Source organism: Ischnura elegans, chromosome 6, assembly GCF_921293095.1.
Source record: "Ischnura elegans chromosome 6, ioIscEleg1.1, whole genome shotgun sequence".
Taxonomy (NCBI): Eukaryota; Metazoa; Arthropoda; class Insecta; order Odonata; family Coenagrionidae; genus Ischnura; species Ischnura elegans.
This window is the reverse complement of record NC_060251.1, coordinates 37,218,951-37,238,424: the sequence shown is the minus strand read 5'-3', so window position 1 is coordinate 37,238,424 and position 19,474 is coordinate 37,218,951. Positions and strand designations below refer to the sequence as shown.

Sequence of the window (19,474 nt, the reverse complement as noted above, 5' to 3'; positions counted from 1 at the left end):
CCCTTTAGCGAGGAACGGAACCACAGACTTTGCCTTTCCGGGCCTATGTGAAGACCACTTCAGGTTCCTGGATCGCGAAGTAGTTAGCGGGAATTGGCTGTGATGGCTTAATAGTGCAGTGGTTTGAAAACCCTGTGCTCCATAGTTAGACTCCTGGTCCTAGGAAATAATTTCCATTGCAGTTCACACCAGCCTATAATTTGGTCTCCATATCTGTATTAAATATGAAAATATAAATGTAGTGGTTCAGGATTAATGTGAAGACCTCCGCAAAACAAATTTTAGTAATTTTCTAGATCTCCGGTTTCCAATATGACTCTTCTGCTTTGCCAGCGTATTTTCATTCAACTCTTATTTTATCGCTTTTAAATCTCGGAATTATTTCATAGAATTTTCGGTATTTTCCAAATGGTGTCGATCTCAGATATCCGGAATCACAATGCATAACGAGAGTTCATTTAGAGGGATGGATAAGGTTTAAAAGCCATCAACTTTTCTCGATAATTTGTCTCCGAATTAATGTTTTTTCTTCATTTTTATTTTTCCTTTCCGCCGGCAGAATCTAGCATACATTACGGTAAGGTATATTTAAATGAAAATCTTTCCTTCTCATCTTCAAAAGATTTTTTGGATCTTTATTTTATTTCTTGGAGAATTATTAAAACACACCATTATCACCCTCAAGGGGGAGTTATGTCACAATGCGTTATAGTATTTCTCTAGATGTGATATACAGTGTTTATGACCGTGCACGAAAAAATTTCATTTCATTCTTATTGAATAACTTAGTTTCTGAAACATTTCAAGGATATTCCCATTTTTTAGCGACCCAGTTTAAGGGTAATTGCTAATAACGACATCATTAGTTAATTATTTAGGATAATTAGAGTTGTTTTTCATTGAGGGCAAATATAGTTATTACCCTGCATTGAAAAATGATACGTCGATACCCTCAAGAGGGAATTGTATGTCATGATGCGTTATAGCATTTCTTTAGATGTGATATACAATTTGTTTATGACAGTGCACGAAAAAATATCATTATTATTGAATAATTTAGTTTTTGAAATATTTCAAGGATATTCCCATTTTCGTAGCGACCTAATTTAGGGGTAATTTGTAATAACGAAATCATTTGTTAATTATAAGTTGTTTTCCCTAGAGGGCAAGTATAGTTATTGCCCTTCATTGAAAAATGATACGTCTCGAGGGAGAAGGGACGCTTGTAATCCGGTAAACAAGGCATGTAGATAACTGTTTGTAGGAGGGAACAATTACTTTTTTTGGAGAACCCTTTTATTTTCGTGAATGAATTACTCACGTTAAACGTTTTTTTTTTTTACTAATTCTATACCTCTTTCCCTGTTGTTAATTTCTACTGCGGCAACTCATAGCCCTTCTCTTTCCTAGGGGTAGAAAATTGGTGAAAATTTAGATTCCCCTCACTGTCAGAAAAAATTGGATATCCAGCTGTTGCTCTCATATCCATTATGATGAACGCCGATCATTTTTGTCACGTTATAAAGTTGTTGGCGGCGTTTGATTGATGTGAAGGTGGCCGGCGACTGAAGGCTATTAAAATAAAGACTGTGTTTGGAATGTTTTAGACGTTGAGGCTTTTGATAAAAACTCTTGTCTCTTTCCATCCAGTTTGAGTACTATGAATGACTCTTGATTGATTCTTACTGAATTTTAGGTCATCTTATCTCATTCATGTCACTTTTTATTTTCTTTTTCCCTCTACCAAAGGAGTTATTACTCTACTTGGTGCATTAATTTCGACAAATATTTTTCATCTTAAAGTACTTATGCTAAATGCAAATTTATCATAATATTCACGGTTTAACATCGAAAATATTTTGTTTCTTTTATTCGTATTAGTTTGAATTCTGTAGAACTAACCTTAATTGTATAATTAATATTGTTTATGTGACAAGAACATGTTTTAAAAGATTTTAGCCCTGAATTAGACTGTTTTCTTATGCACTTATATAAGCATTGATTAAATGTGCGAATTAGTTAGGGCATAGAATTTATGCAAATATATGACCTAATAACCTTATGAAAAGAACTTCCTAATGACTTAAAACCTTATTATGACCTTTTACCAGTATTATTTGCATCATATCAACATTCCTTCCTGCTCTCTTAGACATACCGATGGTTTTATTGAGCAGGTCCATAAAAAATGGTAAATTTTATGACAAAAATTAGGATTATTTGGTTTTGCTACCCACCTCTTTTTTGTTCGGTTTTTCTATATTAAGTTTTGGCTGCTTTTCAATTAGTAAAATAAATGGCGCAAAGAAGAAATAATAATTTAAAATCTTAGTTCTATGGGCTGGATATAAACAATTTTACCTTTCGTTCAGGCAATTTTGAGTTAGGGATGAGAGAGTTAAGCAGTCAATAAACGAAAGATGATGAGAAAATATTAAAGTGGTAATCAGATGAGGATGGTGCTTAAGGGTTAAAAGAACTTTAAAGTTTTCACTGTAGATATTCATGGAACCGAAATAGTGTGTTCCTATGCACGTATATAAGTATTGATTGAATGTGCAAATTAGCAAAGGCACATAATTTATGCAAAAATACGACTTATGTAATTTTATACTTATATAAATATAATATTATAATATATGAATATGAGTATTACATTTATGCAATAGTTCTTTTAACGGTTCCAATATTGTTCAGGGTCATGGGAATAGAAAATATACGTGCAATAATCGAAGAAAGGGTAATGAACAAGGAAGTTCTCGAAAAGGTTGTCCAAGAGAGGAAACCCTTGGATGAGTTCATGTGTTGGTGAGTGTAAATGGCTCGTAAGGAGAGGAGGCTGGATATCCTGGCATTTGTGCATGAGTAAAGGTTAGGTGCGTCGTCAAGCGTGAAGAAGATAGGAGGAGAGGGTGAGGATTGTTACGACACAAGCCATGAGTCATGTTGGTAGATCACGATGGCTATTTCACTTCCTTAATAAAGTATATTTTTTTCATAATCATCATGAACCTCTAAATTGGCCTATATCTTTTATTGGATCGAAAATTTTCCATGTATATGAACATATCTAACATGCTAAGCATTCTTAATTACTAGCTTCCTAGCATTAATTACTACATATACTTATGCATTAAACCAATAGGTGTAAATATATGCTTGATTCGCCTCATTGAAATACAACTGATAGGATTATACAATTTTCTCTTGTTGATGTTGCTTCTCGTACTTGATTTAAATTCTTTATGTGTCGAATTTTATCAGTTATGTTATGAAAATTGCTTCATATATGAATTTGAATTTCAAACTATTGCATATTTTCATAATTTCGAATCAAGTAACAACTTAGGTAATTTGCGAATTTCAGTTACAGTGCATTTCTATTATTTTTATCCAAAGTTCTCACCTAATACATGTAACCATGTCTGCTTATTTTTGTCTCTCAGTATCTCTATTAGAAAAACTTTATCTCTGAGTGTGGATTTTATCAGCTGTTATCTGAATTTGACTCTCCGATATAGTATGCCAAACAGATTTTAGTTTATTTTCTAAGAGTAACTCAAATTAGAAAAAAACTTAACATTTTTTATACATGCTTTATAGTTATCCATCAGCCAATCACAAACAGTTCTATTCTATAAAAAAGCGCGAGTGAATTCAATTAGATAATAACCTTATGTTAAGCGTAACTAAAGTCTGGGATGATCATTTATTTTTTGCTGGAATAATGCGCCAATATTGTCTCTGGCCATCTATTTCGATACAATGTATTAATTTCCCTTTAAGTGCATTGATCCCTACAGCTACTTCTTGGTTACCTAAGCACCCAACGGCCACGAGGAAGCATTTCTGATTGGACGTCGAATTCCCGTGCTTATGTGCGAACCTCTTGACTCTAACAGTTTCACAATGCCTCCAGAACAGCTGTGTCTGAACGATATATTATGATGTAAGAAATGCCAATATTACCGAAAGGGAAATGTGAGTATTTCATGGTTCAAATACCGGATGATATCTTTAGGCAGAAGACCTTACGCAGACGCATTACTTGATATAATTTTGTGTAGAAAAGATCATTTGCCGTGACCCACACTCGGAACAACAATGTCCCTCGACTCTGCGCATAATTCCATTATATCTTCATTCATTCATTCTACCGATGTAGCTTTTCATCCCATGAAAAAATTCGCTCAATATGGAGATGCCATGTGTAGAGTCAGTATTTAATTCGTTGGAGCACTTCAGCGCCAATTCGAAGAACCCTGTTTAAAAAATATTTTTCTCCATGGAACACTAGCATTAAAACAAAACGTCTATGTTTAGCATGTAGTGTCATTGATCAATAATGCTGCATTGCATAATCACTTAAATTCAATGCATAAATTTTGTAAAACTTGTGTAAAAATAGATACCGCCCACCAAGGGCGAATCAAGTGCTTTTCATAATTAGGGTATTACTTTCAGGCTTTAGGCATGGCAAGACTGGCTAGGCCAGTACCATACCTCCACTACACAAACACTCAATAATCGCCCACAAAATCAAATCCGCTCATGTAGTAGCCCAAGTATAACTAGATCAGCGGATTTGATTCGGTGGGCGATTTTTGAGTGTTTGTCCAGTGGAGGTGTCGAGTAGGCTTAATCTCTGTTGTATCAAATGAGAAAACTACCTTTATACACACAAACGAACCAACCGTTGGCAAATATCGATCAAGTAGTGTTTATTTCTTCGACAGTGGCTTAGTAAAGGTACGTGTACATTGTGGAGTTTTAGCGAGAGCGGTTTACCAGAAAAGTCTACAATGTAAGCATCTCTGAGAGCACTCAGCTGTTGCAACTCTCAGCTCTAGTGGTAGAGCTGCTCCCACGCTATAGCGGCTGTGTGAACAGAATGGTAGAGTGTTTTGATAGACTGCTCTCACTCTATCAAGGTTGAAGGGTATAGTAATTCCTCTCGCGAGAGGAAATCAATCCTTTCTGCAAGAAATGGGTAAAATGTGGGGAAAACTGACCTCTGATTCTATTCAGCCGCTCAGAGGTTATGCAGATGAATATGATCTGGTGCTTTTCCGGAGTCTCAGTTGAGTGAAACTTTCTCGAATCGCTCTAACCTTGTGATTTTCCTGATTACTGTCAACGTTTCGACCAGCGTCTCATTGATCGTCATCAGAAATATTGCGAGTCGCTTGTCGATACGTCTATAGTATAGGATAAACTCACCCGGTGGAAGATCCGAGAGTATTTCGTTCATTTACTCAGAACTTTGGAATACCGTGAGTAAGAGATTTCGGGATAGGCATAAAAAGCAAAATCATTAGAGGAGTTTACAGAAAAATTGAAAACGGAAGAGAGAGGAGGATATCGATAGCAGTCTCGTGAGAGTAAATTTTTTGTCAGTGTGTAAAGTCTCTAGACTAAGTCTCGTAGCTTAGAGCTGCCCTAAAACCCTTCGAAAGAGTCTCACTAGAGTGAAATCCCACCAGTGTATACAGTCACTAGAGTTTTTAGAGGGACACTAAGTCTCGATAGAGCAGTCGAACTCTAGCAAGAGTTTGCTCTACAGTAAACACGTACCTTTAAGGGCACGACTAAAGTACCATGGCACGACCTCCGTGCCATGTGCCACTGAGTGTACTTATGGCGTCAACGCCTTGCTTGGTAAATCCTTTCCTGAAATTCTCTCGGAGAAGATGGCTGGGTGTTGTACCGTGGCTGGCACACTCGGCAGGAAACTGTGATATCCGGCTTCGAATCCCGTCTAAGGCATATATTTCTTCATGGCAAATTTCTTCCGCGTCGTTTATTACTTAGCACCCGTGCGCCCGTGGCTGAGGACAAAGTCACTATTTTCATGCTGTGCCGAGAAAATTAACATCCTAGATGTTATTTAAATCAACAAAAACTATCGTTCTGAGATCGCATTCGAAGCACACCTCCATAATTTCCACTCATTTTAAATATGAGAATCGCAATGACCACAATGCGGCACGTGTATTGAATTTAATTGGAGGACGGAGGGTGAAATTTATGTACAGAACGAGGCCGAGAGAAATAATTTGAGGGAGTGAGAGTAAAAGTGGGATATCAAAGCAGCCATTAATGCAATTGATGGAGGTTGAGAGCCCTCCTTCGAGAGAGGGTTTTAGAGACAGAGGGGTTCGAAGGGTTTTCGGGGTGGGAACGGGGTTAAATTAATGAGCATAATAAAATTAAGACATGCTCGCGCCAGGATGGGGGTGTGATTAAGCTCTGGTTAGCGTAATTAAGGAATAGCTTGTTGGCACGTGGTAGGGTGGTCGAGTGGGGAATTACTGGGTGGGGAACAGAGCTAGAGTTTTGCGGGAAGAATACTGGAAAAGCGGCTTGTGGAAAACATCACGTTCCACAACGATCTCAACTAATGATCGCCCTTCCCTCTTTTACAACTGGGAGGTAGGTAGGTTGAATTATTCGTTGATTAATTTAATGAATGAGAGTGATTGTGATGGCCGAAGGAATGCGTTAGCGCCATTCGTTAATGTTAAAAAAGGTAGCCTTGAAATGGGTTGAAACTCTGCAGGCGTCAATTCTTAACCTCCTTTTTTCTTTTTTCCTTGATGATATTTTTCGACGGTGCGATATTTAACCACATAAAATTTGATGAAAAAAAATATAAGCCGGCAAGTGGAAGTGAAAAATTGGAAATGCTCTGCTCTTCGCGAGATATGTCACATTAAAAAAACGCTGAATTTATTTTGTGAGACTATGGAGGGACAGCTCCAATGGAGTTTTCGGAGCGGAGCTCGAGCTTTGGAGAACTGGGCACTTAAAATAGGTACCCAAAAATGTTTTTTTTTGTTGCTATTGCTGGATTTATAGCAATAAGGCAAATAGACCTATTCAAAATTTAAATGTCCTCTAAGCGACATCCTCCTGAAAGTCAAAGGCTGCTCTGAATTTACTGGGCTTGATTATCTATCTAGCTAGAAAGTCCTGAAGTCTACTTTGCTGCAACTTAGCCTCGCTTGTGAAAGTTTTAGACGAGAAATGTACTCATTCTAATGGAGTAGGGCTATCCACCGTGATAACTTTGTGGCGTCACCTGCGATGCACAAATTCCCGGTCAAGGCGAATGATTATTTCTCTGTGGAGCTACGCAAATTTACTCATTTTTGCAGGCATATGTTGGAGAAAGGAAATCAGAGCACCGTGAAAAGCTATTTTCATTATACATTGTGGTATTTATCATACAGTTATTCATTATAATTGTATGCTTTATAAAGATTAACTACAGAGCATTTTATCATAAAATAGCCTTTTGAAGTAAATATAAATTAGGAACTGTTTTTTAATTGTGTAGGAGATGTTATATTGGAGCCTCAGTCCATACAGTAAGTACCTAGAGCATGAGAGCGTCATGAGGAATATTTCCAGTGTTAAATCAACTTAGGTCATGGCCATTCCTGTGCATAATTATGTCATTTCTTGAACACGTGCAGCATATTAATTTGCAATCACCTGCGTAAATTCATGAATAGTATAAGCTAACAACTAAGTTTTCTTGGCCTGTTCCAAAAGGTTTTTTTTGCCTTCATCCTGTTCCGATGAGATTTCTTTTTTCAGATTCATCACCGGAATTTTTCTCTACTTAAATCAAATGTTCATTAATGAAACTTGCTTTAATTACGCTGATTAATGTTTTTGATCCCTGAATAAGGATCTGGTTTCATTCGCTACCGAGCATTAATTTTGTTTATGAATAGTTATTCGAATGAAATAACTTAAGAATGTTGCAGCATGATTTATAGATCTTGAGTTGAAAAATTGTAGGTTGTGTCAAAAAAGCAAAGGTGGTCGTTAATTCTTCGTTAAAACTTTCGCGGGTGCTCGTCATGTTGAATTAAAACTTTTGGGCTATGTCGCCGCGTCAGATATATCTGACGCGGCGACATAGCCCAAAAGTTTTAATTCAACGTGGTCGTTAATGTTTACTCCTCCAGATTTGCAGAGGCAATTTTTCGGCCTTCATACCGTTGTGGAATTTTTAATCTGTGTTCATTTATAAAGCTCCCACATGTCATGTTAGGTTATGAATTTCATCAGTGTTTGCAATACCAATTTCATTTCATACCTGATAGATCTTTGTAGCTGGGTAAAATGAGAGAGTTCTTTGGTTACGAATTTTTAAATAAATGAAATGTTAAATGTGAGCAATAAAACATTTAATAAATTCATAATATTAGAATTGCGTGACAATGTTGATTATTATGTAAACGTGATATTTTCATGTACTGGGAGATAACTCGCTTTTTAAATGTGAACAATAAAACATTTAATGAATTCAAAATATTATAATTGCGTGACAATGTTGATTATTATGTAAACATGAGATTTTCATGTACTGGGAGATAACTCGCTTTTGGATAAATAGAACAGTATTGAGTGACATTGCGCTTCAATAATCCTATCACCTGAATTTAAACTGCATCTTAGAAGTAATCCTTTCTTTTTTTTCACCATTTTTTTATCTAACAAGCCCTTATGTAGTACGTTTGCACTGTATTGCTTACATGTGTGCGATACAGAATATTATCTTGGAGCATTACTTGAGCTGTACATAATGAAATATGTAAGCTGAAATAGGAGGAGAGTTAAGTATATCTTGTAACTAAGGCTTGGCTGTAGTTTAATATAAATTCCATCCTCCATATCCATTCAAATATGCTGGAAATGTATCAAACATATCTGCATCTACATCTACATAATACCCTGCGAGCCACCTCTAGGGTGTTTGGCAGGGAATGAAAAATCACCAACATGCAGCATGCAAGAGGACCGCCACATGCACACCACACGGTCATATCGATGCTTCTGATGTAACTTTACTTACAAAAATTTAAAATACCTACGTACATTTTATTGCATATTAATGAATTGATGCGATGACTTTAGTGAAAATATTCATCGAATATTGGCTGCCGCGAGATGGGAAAATTTAATATAGTCCAAGTCATTAGGTATCTTATATGAATATTACTTAATGCTCGTTATAATGCTCACATGAACTAACAAAATAAAAATATTGTGATAAATAAAAATAAAAAATAAAATAAATTTGTAAAATTTTTCCTATTTGTGATAAATATTATTCCGTACTCATAGAGGCCAAGTATCTCATTTGAAAATATATTGTAAAATAATGTATGCCGTAAATACAGAGACTTTCTGCGCATCCTGCCCTCAAAAAAAGGATTGAATGAAGCATTTTATGTATAATTCTTCAAAGTTAGTTTTGAATTGAAATTCATGTAATTTTATAATTATTTAATAATATTTAATTGAATAAATAATGTAATATAACAAATTAAACATATTATCGTTATCAATTTAAACATAATTAGTTTATTTCAAATCAAGACAGGAATGACAAGCACCAATTCAGGTTACAAATTTGTCTGATAATGGCAGACACTTAAGACTACTATTTGAAGTATTCCAGTAATCCCATTGTAAACTGTTCTCTAGCATATGAATCCAATTAGAATTGATTTTGAAAATTAAAGGCATCTAAACATTTTTAATAGCAAGTACGTTCCTTTAATGCGAGAGGAATTTATAAATAAGAGCATCGCCAGACAGACATGAGTGTGCACATATTTTTAGCATTCAATTAAGGTTTCTTGGAGCTTTTTATGCCTTATACTGTAGTCTTCTTGGTATATTTCTCTTGTTGCTAGTATACAATTCATGCGATCATACGAATTGTTTCTAGGGAATACCATGACTCAGAAACAAAACTAAACTTAACGACAGTATTGGTGACGACGCGACGTAAAAAATACGTTAGGTGATAGGAAATGGAAATTAAAATACCATTGCGGAAGATTTTTTTATGTAGCAAATATTTTTCAACAAACCTAATGGATAAACTTGATTGTTTCTGGCTTTACTTTGTGAAAATCCATTCTTAATAATAAAACTTTGTTGTACTTTTCCACACGATTTAATTAATACGACCGGTTTCGTCGCAGAGGCGACATCATCAGGTACAGAAACCGTTAAAATAACAGTTATTTTGTTCTTGTTTATCTGGTTGGTTCTGGTTGGTTATAGCAACCAGATAAACAAGAAAAAAATAACTGTTATTATAACGGTTTCTGTACCTGATGATGTCGCCTCTGCGACGAAACCGGTCGTATTAATTAAATCGTGTGGAAAAGTACAATAACGTTTTATTATTAAAAACCTAATGGATCATAGAGAGCGTACCGTAATTTATATTTGCAATAGCTTAATATTTCATATTCCATGTTTATAATTTTTAAATCCAGTGGTTATTTATGTTCTAGCAAGCTGATCATGATCACAAGCCAAGGATCTTAATTTAGATTTCCCCCTTGTATTGCGTTCTTTGGATGAATTGTAGAGTAGCTTCACAAATTGACAATTTTGACTGTTTCTCGTACCATAGTAATTAAATAGCGGTATTGTTGAACTACCTTGAAAACTCATCTGCACATACGAACTGGCTTCTATTGTCTTTTTCAAACTTTTATCCGTCTCCAATTCGTCGTGTGGATAGCTTACCTATTGAGATTATTTACTTGCAGATAATGCAAAATATTCTGACTAAAAGTTTTTTCGTCTCATTTGTTCAAGTTTTTAACTGATGACAATTCTGTACATAAAGCATCGTTCGGAAAAACATATATACTTTCATGTATGGTCGTCACTGTTAAGCCTCCTCTTATCTATCTTTTAACCTACTTACCCATAGAAGTAAGGAAACAATTCATCAGATGCTACATATGGAGTATGTTTCTCTATGGAAGCGAGGCTTGGACGTTGACAGCAGCAGAGAAGTCAAGAAAGGGAAGCATTCGGAATGTGGTGCTTCCAAAGAATGATGAAGATAAAATTGATTGACCGTGTGAGTAACGAGGAAGTGCTAAAAAGAGTGGGAGAAAAGAGAAACCTCCTAAAAACCTTATGCAGAAGAAGGGACAACTTAGTTGTCCACATTTGAGGCACGATGGTCTGATGAAGACAATCGTTGAAGTACTAGTGGAAGGGAAAAAGGGCAAGGGACGGCCCCGAATGAGTTATATAGGACAGGTTATAAAGGATATAAAAGAGAAGAAATATGTAGCTATGAAAAGATTAGCGGATAAGAGAGAGAAATGGAGAGCTGCGTCAAACCAATCTTAGGATTGTTGACTAATGATGATGACCCATACTGTGGTAAAAATATTGATTTAGATAGGTCATCATTGAATCATTAACGTATAATGCATAGATATTTTCACTAAAGGATACATCCAGTGAAATATAAAGACACCAGCATGTTAAAAAAATATACAATTGGTAAGGACTCCATTTTGTCATCTTTCTCCTTGTATACTTAAGAACAGTAAATGGGGAGAGTAGGCTTGCAATACACTTTGCTGTTAATTTGAATGCATGCTTTTTCGTTATCAATGACCTCATTTCCGTTATTTACTCAATGAAAGTCCCCTTCCTTAAAATGTCCGAAGTCATTTTAACTTAACGTTTACCATCCATGGCTCTCTTTTTATTTTTAATGCGTGTAACACAAGTAAAACACGAAGGTTAAACCCAGAAATGGTATTGTAAATAAATCCCCACGAGGGTTGTTGATTCAAAAAAATATTTTGTATTTACCGATATGCTGACGTGTTGGTATTTCTTAGATCAATAGCAGCCTACGGTGAACTACTGTGTGCCTATTCATTCATGGGATTACATCCAAAAGTGATATGGCAAATAATACCCCACGGAGACTGTTGATTCAAAGAAATATTTTGTATTTACCGATCTAGCGACGTGCTGGTTCTATCTTAGATCATGAGGAATCTATGGTGAACAACTGTGTGCCTATTCATCCTTGAGATTTTTCAGTGTCGGCTCTGGACGGCGAATACGTGTGCAAACCTGTCATTCCTATTTCGAGAGAGAGAGGCTTTATGAAGCGTGTATGACAACGGCTGGTGTTTGCGAGTGTATGAATAGTGCGAATTGGGTGTCTGTGGTTTTGGTGGCGAATAGCGGCAAACACGGGAGGCGGTCATACACGTATATGCTCAAACATCCGGCGCATCGCTTAACGGACCTACCGATTTTTAATTCATGGTGTGGTTATTGCGTCACCAGATGTCGACGCGAACATGTTTTATTTTGTATCGCGGAATCGCAGCATCCGGAGTCCATGTGGGGGGAGAATTTTCCCGTCAACGGGGGATTTGAACAATGGGATTGTGTTCCTGGTTGTTTGATGTTGCTTAAAAATTAACCCTTTTTTTGCGCCTCGTCGTTCGTATGAATCAACCAATTTCCAGGCGACTTGAAACGGTCGGTAAGGTTTTGTTTCCGTTGTATTCACTATTGCCAAATAAGATAGATTGCGTTCGATGAAACTGATGGCGGATTGAGAGTGCAGTTACGAGTAGGCCTTAAATCGCTTAAGAATGGGTCTTTTCTGTTGCACAGCTCTGATGTATGAGTCCTTTCGCCACATCAAACAAAGACTTTTTCAAATCTTTTAGTAATGACAATCGTGTACCTAAAGCAGTACTTGGAAAATAAAATAAGTCAAAGCTAGCCAATCATGCATTGGACCAAATTTTCTCGTTATTCCAGTTAAAGAACATAATTTTACACAAGTTAATATAAGGAAATAGATTTTTTTTAATATGTTTTGTTGCGATATAGGAACTGCTGCCTACATACTTTTAAGTTAATATTTTTATAGTTTCAAAAAACCAAGTTAATTGTAACGATGACACTTAGCAACCAAAAGCAAATAAAACGACTTTCAGCAGTGCTAAGGTTGAGCCCCGAGTCTAAGCTTAAAACGTTGGCTAAAATATAGAAATTACCCACATTCAGAAAAATTTTTAGAATGGTCATACAAATGCGTATAGTCTTTCAACTTATTCTCATATACCTCTATTACATATCTATGCACCAAAGGTACTTCGTTGATTTCTTAATACATAATATTCAGTAAATATTCACCGAGTGCTACATCTACAAAAAAGTTAAGACACCAGCAAGATTTAAATGAAAATAATGTGGCCATTGGATTCTTTTGGTCATCTTTCTCCGGCTATAATTTAAAACAGTGAATAGATTGTGCAGGTTCGTATCGCAGCAATATAATTTGAAGTATTCGTATATTCCGACTTATGTTTTAAACTTTTCCAAACCATTTTTCATTTAATTTCTAGTAAAGCGAGGATACGTGTATGTTGACTTATTCCTTTTTTTCTTCGTTCATTTAGAGAAAGCTATAAAATTCGCAGTTTATCTAGTTTCTTTGCAGAGATATCATGTCTTTGCATTTCTTTTCATCATGTGTTTTGCAGACGTTTCTTTATTTATGATCTGGTTTTCTGAACCTTTAGGCTCGTTTTTACTAATTATTATTTGCTACATTGTTCTTGTTTCTAAATGGTGTAATTTTTTTATAATGGGGCATTTGTTTACTTTGATGAAAATTTTTGGGGTATGTTTTCTGTGATCAATTTTACAAAAAAACATGCCCTAACAATTCCGGTACTAAGTTTATGATATTCCTCTTTCCTAGGATTTCCCAAGTTATTTTAACGCTAAATCTCGACTGTATGTCTTTAATTCTATTTTTTATATGCCTAACACGATAAATACATGAAGGTTATATCCAAAAGTACAATCGCAAATGAAACCTCAAGAATGTTGTCAATGCGCAAATTTCACCTCATCACGGCAACACTTAGAGTTTATTATTGGTGGATTAATTGGTGGTAAGCGATATTTTTTTTTCAATAACATGCAACAAGTAGTAATTGGATTGCGCAGGAATTTCAGTAGCCATTTAAACTGCCACTACCTTAGTGACGAGCCCGTCACCTGTGTTTTGATTGAGAAGTTTTGACTCCTTTGATTTTCCCATGCTTCCGGACAAACGTCATTAGGAACGTGTATGGAATTCTCAGACATTGGCCTCGTAATTCGGTGTTATCAGGGAGTTAAGCTTTGGTATATGCGGAAGTGATCTTTAATTAAGGTGGAGACTAAAAAAAGCGTATTCGAAAGAGGCATAAGCAAAATATTTCTACATTGCTTGTATATTTGAGGCAATCACGGCAAATTATAGCTGATTTAAAGTATCTTTTGCTACTATCAGTCGAATAAAAACCCCTCAAATACGTTATGTTTGTTTGACCCCCTCCTATACTCTCTATATACTACTAAAAATACATCTTTTTTCTATAGCCGAAGGATTTTGCATCACAATTGACCATTTATTCATTCTTTGGCAGTTGATATACAGACATATCGGTATGAAATGGTTGAGCACGAAAACGCAATGTAAAGCTGAGAGTAAACCCTCGCATAATTTCATCCCACTGAACTTCACTTTATTATCCAGATTTCATTGGACGATATATGATTATTTACAGTGCCTGTTTTAAATATAGATGAAATAAGTTTTCTAAGCGTCTCAGAGTAGATCAGTCTAGGCGACCTACTTTATTCTAAGGCTATACAAATGCATATCGCTCCTCATTTCGAACATATCAGAAGAGTCTCACATTTTGATCCTTAAAAATGCGTTCGTATACTAAATGGGAAAATTATGCTGTGGTCGCCCTGTATTTTCTGTTGCTGTGCAAATCATTATAGGCAAGAATTATAGATTTGTGTAACTATGCGGTGCGGAGATCAAACGAAAATTACTATGTAAAGCCAAAGGTGACTGTTTCGTAAATTAGAAGTAAATTGGAGAGAAAATTTTGAATTTTATCTAGTCAAAGCTTCTACTGATACTCTTGTTTACAGTATTCAATAACTCCTTATATTCGTGGTGTTCCACTATATGTTTCTTAGTGAGTTAACTTTTACTTAAAAAACTACTTTTTTACGTAAAAATGATCCGGGTTTCAATTAGTAATCATCGTATTCAGACTCAAATCATTGGGAACTTTCTTATTGTTGTAACTTAGTTACCTAACGAAGAAGAGATGAATTTTGAGACGGACGCCAGAATTGGGGAAAATAATGTGTAAAGGTATTTTCTTATGAGAGTGCTGTCGTGGTTTACAATAGTTTTTAAAATTTCTAACAGCTCTCTTGAATCTAATTCGATGTGGCCGTTGAATAATTTTAAAATCACTCCTATAGCAGTTACATATTTGGTGTTTTCCAAAATTACTTTTATCCTCTTTGTTATTCCTGTAAGCACTGAAATGTTCTTGCTGACATCGAAGCTTCTTCCTGTGTGGCCCTCGTAGACTCTCCATCGCAATCGCTACATTTCAATAGATACACTTCACAACGGTCTAATTGGTCAACGGACATTTACATTTTACAAGGAGTCTTCTCAGAGTGGCACTAGGTTTAGTGGTATAAGTAAAGGTTGACTGACCCAGAAATTTTTTAATAGTATTTCGCCTAAAGCTTCTCAGAACTTGCATTTCAATTGAATTCGTAAATGGGACATATATTTCCAAAACCTTGTCAGAAAGAGAGAGGTGAATATTCTGGTAAAATTTAACGTTCGACGCAAAGAAAAATCTGAGGCATTGAAAAATGCTGGCTGGGATTGTTGAAGAAGATCAAAAAGTAATTTCACTGGCATTATTCCTCCTTTCGATTGCTTGCCTAACAGAAACTCCTCGATTATTTGCATTGACGTGTTCTGGTGTTGACAGGAAGGATGCAGCATCGAATCTCTGGGCCAGGGTTGTATCGCACAATAGGCCCCCTTTCCCTTGTCGAAAGTTGGACTCGACTACAAATTTCTGCCTTAGCCCGCGGCTAATATATTTCCCCCATCTAGTTATGAGAGCCAGTCTGTGTAGTGCCGTCCTGAACGAGATTGGAGGAAAGTTCTGCTGAAATCACATCTCATTCAGATGAATCTGGTTCGAATAAGAAAATGTATTTTATTTTTCTCTATTTTGTTATTGAATGTGACTTTCGATAAACATGATATATCATCGCACTGTTCAAAACAAACTCTTATTTTGGTTTTAACCCGGGTACTTAAGGGTAGCCTATCTCAATCCATAGCATCCATTCTGCTGAAACATTTAAGTTCAAGTTTGCATGACTTGGTGCGCGGCTGAATAAGACCTTGTAAACGTGACCATCGCACAAATGATCTTGAAATAATGATTTGAAGGAGGAATTTGGGTAAATCATGTAATTTTGGCTATATATCCGATGTACTCTGGCTACTATTTTTTAATTATGGATCAATTTATCGCTCTATGAAACTAAGAAACACCGAGCACTCTACTGTGAAGCATGAGGTAGTAGATATATGCTGGTGGCATGCATTAGACAGATAGCGAATAATTACAGAAAATATCACCTTATCTATTTTTAATGGTTAACCTTCATAAGAATTGTAAATAATGCTTTGTGCAAAATCTATATTGTCCTATTGGTTTGGATAAAACTCGCATGAGATGCAGAATACAGTGTGTCTAACTTAACTTTTATTTATATTACTTAGCGCTCAAGCTCAGTCTCTCAGAAGACTGGACAATTCCATCTTTATTTAATTCACAGATGGCAATTTCAGTCTATACGCAACCTCACGTTATTCTTTTTTCATGAACTTAGTCTTTATTTTAGTAAATAATATTTATCATGAACTGTGGAACATACTTCTTATCGAAAATATGTCAGGTTGATCTGTTGGAGGTATTATATTTTTTAAAGGATTGTGGAAAATTCTTTTCTTTCCTCTGAGTTTGCATAGGAATTTATGTTACGATTGGCAGTCAATGCTACCTGCCATTTAACCAACTGGGGTTTGTCCTTCTTTAAATTCTCTAATATGCCTCGTCCTAATTATTGGAATTGCCCAATTAATGTAAATCAATATTGAGCCATTTTTCTCATGAAACAAGCAGTTTAATTCAAATTTTATAAAAAATTTATGAATTCTGTATCAGCTGTTAATGAAAGAGTGAACACGTCGTCGAAACTTTACTCTTAAAGTGAACGACTTGATTGGATATATTTTTCTTTTTCTGGTATGAAATAGGAGATAATTAGCCAATTAAGGGCCAAATGAGTAAGGTTGTTCAATAGCTTGCAAAATATATCATTCGATAAAATATTCTTCAAAACTTTAATGACGGAAATGGGCCCGGGGAAATTTTACTCTGAGGTTAAACCGACCGAAGTTTTTTGTATCCGGACGACCCTTCAACTTTTTTTCAGGCCTGCGAAAACACCCTCATTTGTTGAGACCCAACTTTCTCTCAAGTTGACTCAATTACAGAAATCTCCCTTGCTCAAATTTTTGAACACTCATCCATCTCTGCCTGTTGAAAAATTAATCCCGAGAAGATTTAAAAATAAGCCGTCAACATATCTGTAATACTTAAAAAGGAGTTAAACTTTTTGTTCGTAATCGTTTTCAAACGATTCCTTGCAACGAAGAAAATTAGCTCTTTTAGTATGCCATCTATTACTTCATGCGTATTATTTAGGCATTTTATTTGAATTAGCTGACATGAGTTTGAATTTTCAGATATAAGTAACAATTTTGCCATTTATTAATTTTATATCTACTATTTTCTTGTTTTTGCTCGAATGTTTTTGTGGCGGTAGGTAAAATTGAAGATCTTAACAATTAAATTCTTTCTAATACGAAATTAATCTAATAAAATTGAAAAAGTTTTAAGATTTTGTGTATTTATTAAGATCACAATCAATATAATACAGCTTATTTCAACCAACTTTTTGTGATTTGAAACATTATTTTCCCACAGCTTATGTGAACATATCTATTGAACATACTTATTCTTTCTCATACGATAACCAACCCTATTGTTCTCCTTGCTACAATTACATAACTATTAAATAAACCTAAGGGGCAGTTCTACCGTTGCAAAAAATATATACTTAGTACTTCAAATTGATATTTTTCCAAGTGAAAGGTTTCTTTACCCTGTATGTTTATTAATCGATATAATTTTATCTCGTTTATCCCTGAATATAATTTCACTTGTGTAGGGGTTCAAAGCATAGTGGTTGGTCTAACGTATCCGTACTATATTATGATGCATAATGTGGCAATCTACGGGACAAAATTCAAGAATTTCCTTGTTATTCCTTGTTTCCTGGTAGCTGTTTGGAATTATTAAATGAACCAAATTATCATGGCCCACCTTGACGTTTAGGCGGGGAAAATAGAATAATATTCCGGAAAAAGACTTAAATATCCAAGCACTGCAAATATCTACAGAAAAAAATGCCAGCCTACATTTCTGATAAAGACAATCGCTCTAGTGGATGTATACGTAGTCCTTTGGGCGGAAAACTAGGTGCCACACCTAATTCTTGTAGTATCAAACATCGCGTAAGCCAGCCCAGTCTCTGTGGGCGTGACAAAGGTCACCAAGAGTGCGAATAGAAGTGGTAATAAAAGTGATATATGGATAAATTTATGGAATACTTGTACTCACCTACTGCCGTGATAATCCCCCAAAACCGCGTGAAGGGCACGACGTAATCACAACAGCACGCGAACATGTAACACTAATTGGCCAAAGATGCGATCATACTCAACGCAACGATGAACTCATAACAAAGCACGCTGCTGTTTGGGTGGGCGAGAGTCGATGCACGAGGTAGGAATCACTTCACTGAACATCCCTGTTATATCAAGTCACAACTCTCTCCACCAACACCTCCTTCTCCTCCTTTTGTCTTTCGGCTGCGAACTTTCCTATCTCCCCCTCTCGTTCTATATTTCTCGGCACGTTTCACAGCTTCTTTCCTCTCCGTATATGTCCCTCGACTCTTCCAAGTTTTTTTTGCGAGGAATATCCTTTTTCAAACTCTCCTCAACGCTGTTTTCTTTTCCTGGGCGTCAGTTCAGCTGTTTCGAGCTCTCCTTTGCTTTACCTCTAGACTTCATGCTCCCGCGAAGTCAAACACGAGACTGTGCCGCTGGACCAGAATCTGTCGCTACGTTAAGGGGGAAGAGATGCTCTCTCCCCCGGTAAAGTAGGGGACGAAGGGAGACTAGGGGAGGAGGGTAGCCCCCGAGGATACGGGAGTGGGGGACACAGGGCTCGTGCGCGGAGCGATAAGGTTGGGTTCAGGGTTCACGGGAGGGGAAGGGAAAGAAGGGGTCGACGCCAGCGCTGCCAGCGTTGCGATGCCATAACTTACGCATCTCGACATGCGCACACCATGGGAAAAGGGCCGCTCCCTCCCCTCTCTTTGCCCCTACTTCCCCTCTCCCCATCCCATTCCCCTCCCCTCCCTCCCCCACCCATAATGACAAAACAAACGAAAAAGTGATGTAGAGAGCATTGCTGGAGAGTTGGGGACCTTTTTATTTATATTTTTTTATATTTTCATCCTCACCCGCGACACCTATCCCCGTTGTGGAAAACGTTTGCCATGTTTTCTTTTGTTTCATTCCTCAAAAAAATATAAAATCCCGCTTGGCAGCTTTCTTACC

The 19,474-nt window shown here is 36.3% G+C and overlaps 1 protein-coding gene across 1 annotated transcript in view; it reads right to left on the bottom strand.

The window, feature by feature from the left end:
- The window catches only part of LOC124160542, a 67,578-nt gene extending 48,614 nt beyond the window's left edge, over positions 1–18,964 (bottom strand). Inside the window, exon 1 of the mRNA XM_046536407.1 lies at positions 18,468–18,964. Within this exon, the coding sequence (XP_046392363.1) occupies positions 18,468–18,534 (67 nt within the window). The 5' untranslated portion in view covers positions 18,535–18,964. The remainder of the gene's footprint in view (positions 1–18,467) is intronic.
- Positions 18,965–19,474: the final 510 nt, after the last annotated feature.